We start from the raw sequence: 3,427 nt of genomic DNA, 5'->3' as shown, positions 1-3,427 counted from the left end.
CCTTTAAATAATAATTTCCATGTCAAAAAAGTCACAGTTTGTCGTAAAACTGTTGAAATATAAGACTATGAAAAATACGCAACTAGAAAGACTACAAATCCCAGAATCCCGTTCCCGCATGCTGGCTCTTACGAAACCAACTAACTCCCCTTGTGTGTGTGTACAGCTCTCAACATGCCCAGACTTGGAGTGATTTTCACCTCTTTTAATACTTTCCGCCTCATTCTGAAAGAAAGAAGTGAAATGTGCCAACGTCTTGGTGTGTGGTGCGAGAATGGAGATGTAGTTCATTGAGCGGTTTCACACAAAGAATGTGTTACTTCACAGTTTTATTTTTTTGACTTGTAAAATGATCTTTTAAATGGACAAACATCATATGTGTAATTCGTGGCACAATTCAAACGGGATCGAAAGATAATCTTTCTCTCTCCATTGACTTCAATACATAACTTTTCCGAAATAAGGTCCCGTGGAGGTCAACCGGAAGGGGAGGGACTTCGCCTCTCTGGGCCGGCCGCCACTGCCAGCCGGATAACACTTTTGTTCTCTTCAAATGTTGATATGACATAACAGACAGTTTAATTATGAAAGTTGTTCAAAGAAAGGCACATGGTTGCCCAGTCATCGCAGTCCTCTTTCATTTCCTCACAGCACCTCCTTTATTCACTTTGCTTCTTCAACAATAAATACATCAATCATCTGCCTACGTACTATATACATGGCATTTAAAAATATATACTTATTTACAATTATACATACATATTTCTGCATTTACATACATTTCTGTCAGTGTGAAAAATATCCATGATCTTATTGAAGCAAGTTTTTAAAAATTAACTTTTGGATGTGTGAGGTAAAATATAGATTGCTTTCCGTGAAAATATCTTCTTTATAAGATTCTATATTCTACAATATTTACATAAAACTATAGTCTGGTTAAAATAAAGCGTCATTTCCTTTCCTTGTTTCCTCTGTTATTTCATCCTTGTCTTGTCGTCTCTCATTGTCTCCTTTCCTTTGTTGCCTCTCCTGTTTCCTCCTCTCCCTCTATCCATCTATCCACCTACCTACCTACCTACCTACCTACCTACCTACCTACCTACCTATCTACCTATCTATCTATCTCTCTATCTATCGAACTTACCTTAGCATCTACTAAGCTATCTGGCTAGCTATGGCCAAATCTGTGGTTCTCTTTTTGGATAAAGTAATCACATATTGTCAATCGAAAAACTGTGTTCCTTGTCTGAACACACTTTTATAACTTAATAACAGTTCTTTCAAAAGCTTAAAAACAGTTTCTTTGCCAAGTAAAGGTTGATAGAGCTGGCGACGCTATGCATTTTAAGTCAACATGGAAGCGCCAAAGAGTGGGAGAGGCATACGGTGAATAGCCTCCTATTCTTCTCTCCTCACCTCCTTCCCTCACCTCCTCTCCTCTACCCCGCCTAGGTTAGTGACGGACTGTCCGGTGGTGAGCGACCCCCCCCTCCTCCTCCTCCTTCTCCTCCCCGACAGCTTCCGGAGCAGCGACTCCCTGAAGGTGCGACACATCAGGAAGTAGATGACGGGGTCGAGGCAGACGTTGATGGCGGAGAGGAAGAGCGTGGCCTCCTTCAGCTGGAACAGCCAGAAGCGGGCGTCCTCACTGAAGCCTGACTCCGCCCTCTGGTTCAAAGTATACGGGACGCGAAGCACGTGGTACGGAACGAAGCAAATGAAAAACACCGCCAGGAGGCTGAAGATGCTACGTTTGGACTTCCTGCAGGCGTCGCTTTGCTCGCGGCGAACACGTCGATACGAGCTGTACAGATGGCAGGCGATGGAGGCGTAGCAGAAGGAGAGCAGGAACAACGTCAGCCAGAAGAGGGCATTGTTGAAGTAGGCTAGGAAGTGATGCCACTGCAGGCCGAACGGCGTCTTCAGCTCCATGCAGCGTCGCGCGTTCGTCTCGTTTGCAGGATTGCTGGTGAGGACCACGTTGGGCAGGACAGAAAGCAGCATGAAGACCCAGGTGAGCAGCGCCAGAACCCGAGCGAAGTCCACGCTCTGCAGGAGGTGCAGCTTGGAGACACTGCACCACTTCGACCTGTAGGGAGGGAAAGAAGTATCCTGTAAGAGTTTACAAAGAATGTACCCTACTGAAGAAGCGTTGCAAAAGGTTTAAGCTAAAAAAATATGAAGTGGTGGAAAGAATGTAGATTGGCCTTGGCCTCCATAACATGAATGGTTGTAAATAAAGGAAGTTACCCGAAGGTGGAGGTGTTGGAGGACGTGTGTCGGACGATCTTGACGTAGCGCTCGAGGCTGATGAAGCCCATGAAGACCATGCCCACGTACATGGAGAAGTAGAAGAGCACAGCGGTGTAGCGGCAGGTGACCACGTGCATGTGCCACCCCCCCAACCCCAACTCGGCCGCCACCTTGAAGGGGAAGGTGGAGAGCATGAGGAAGTCGGCCACCACCATGTTCTTCAGGTACACCACCAGCCCCGAGTCGCTCGGCACCCGGAAGAAGATGCAGGCGGCGACTCCGTTCAGGACTCCGCCCACAAGACAGGTGAGCAGGTAGAGCGGAGGCAACACCTGCATGGTGAACACGCTTCTGAAATCTGATTGGTTCCCAGGGAGGTGGGTGGAGTTCTGGAGATCCATGTCTGAAAACACACAGGAAGACACACTTTAGGTTAGACATTGATATATGGGTGGGTATAGGTAATAATAATAATAATAATACATTTTATTTATAAAGGCACCTTTCAAGGCTCTCAAGGTCGCCGTACAAGTTACACCAAAAAAAATAAAAGTACAAAAAAGACAATATAATCAATCAATACAGACGTAATGGAAAAGTATTGAAGCCCTAAAATGTGTTTAGGCCATAGAATATGTCTGGAAATGTCCAGTCCTGCACACCAGAGGCCGTGACCTTTTCCCACATATATGGGTATGAAGGAGGTGTCTTTGGTTTTCTGTCCCTCTGTGGATCCTAAAAGCACTGGATGAGAGGGAGAAAAGCTCCAGAGCGGGGTTTTCCCTCTGGTAAGTTCTCTCACCTTGGTAAGTCAAATTGACTTTGGTTTTGAGTGAATTGTTGAATGAAAGTTTGAATGTGTTAGATACCACTGACCATTTATGAGGAGATCCCTCTAAATTCTGTCGGAATACTTTTTTACTACAACTGAAGTGGGCCAGTTGAAGTTAGAATTGAAATGTTACAACTGAAGTGGGCCAGTTGAAGTTAGAATTGAAATGTTACAACTGAAGTGGGCCAGTTGAAGTTAGAATTGAAATGTTACAACTGAAGTGGGCCAGTTGAAGTTAGAATTTAAATGTCACAACTGAAGTGGGCCAGTTGAGGTTAGAATTTAAATGTCACAACTGAAGTGGGCTAGTTGAGGTTAGAATTTAAATGTTACAACTGAAGT

The 3,427-nt window shown here is 44.8% G+C and overlaps 1 protein-coding gene across 1 annotated transcript; it reads right to left on the bottom strand.

Annotated features, from left to right (window-relative positions):
- Positions 1 to 474: 474 nt before the first annotated feature.
- Positions 475 to 2,654, bottom strand: LOC104943894 (P2Y purinoceptor 14). Its single transcript, XM_010769362.1, has 2 exons — positions 2,251 to 2,654; positions 475 to 2,089 (listed from the first exon to the last, which is right to left on the bottom strand). The coding sequence occupies exons 1-2, from the start codon at positions 2,652 to 2,654 to the stop codon at positions 1,426 to 1,428; spliced, it is 1,068 nt and encodes a 355-aa protein (XP_010767664.1). The 3' UTR covers positions 475 to 1,425.
- Between the last annotated feature and the right edge of the window lie 773 nt (positions 2,655 to 3,427).

Source organism: Notothenia coriiceps, unplaced genomic scaffold (assembly GCF_000735185.1).
Source record: "Notothenia coriiceps isolate Sejong01 unplaced genomic scaffold, NC01 NC01_scaffold00007093, whole genome shotgun sequence".
Taxonomy (NCBI): domain Eukaryota; kingdom Metazoa; phylum Chordata; class Actinopteri; order Perciformes; family Nototheniidae; genus Notothenia; species Notothenia coriiceps.
The sequence above is the reverse complement of the archived record's forward strand: the minus strand, read 5'-3'. Positions and strand labels throughout refer to the sequence as shown.

Coding starts and splice junctions, on each gene's coding strand:
- LOC104943894 (XM_010769362.1), bottom strand. CDS start 2,654: ATGGATCTCCAGAACTCCACCCACCTCCCTGGGAACCAATCAGATTTC. Junction 2,090..2,250: donor TCCAACACCTCCACCTTCGG/GTAACTTCCTTT, acceptor CCCTCCCTACAG/GTCGAAGTGGTGCAGTGTCT.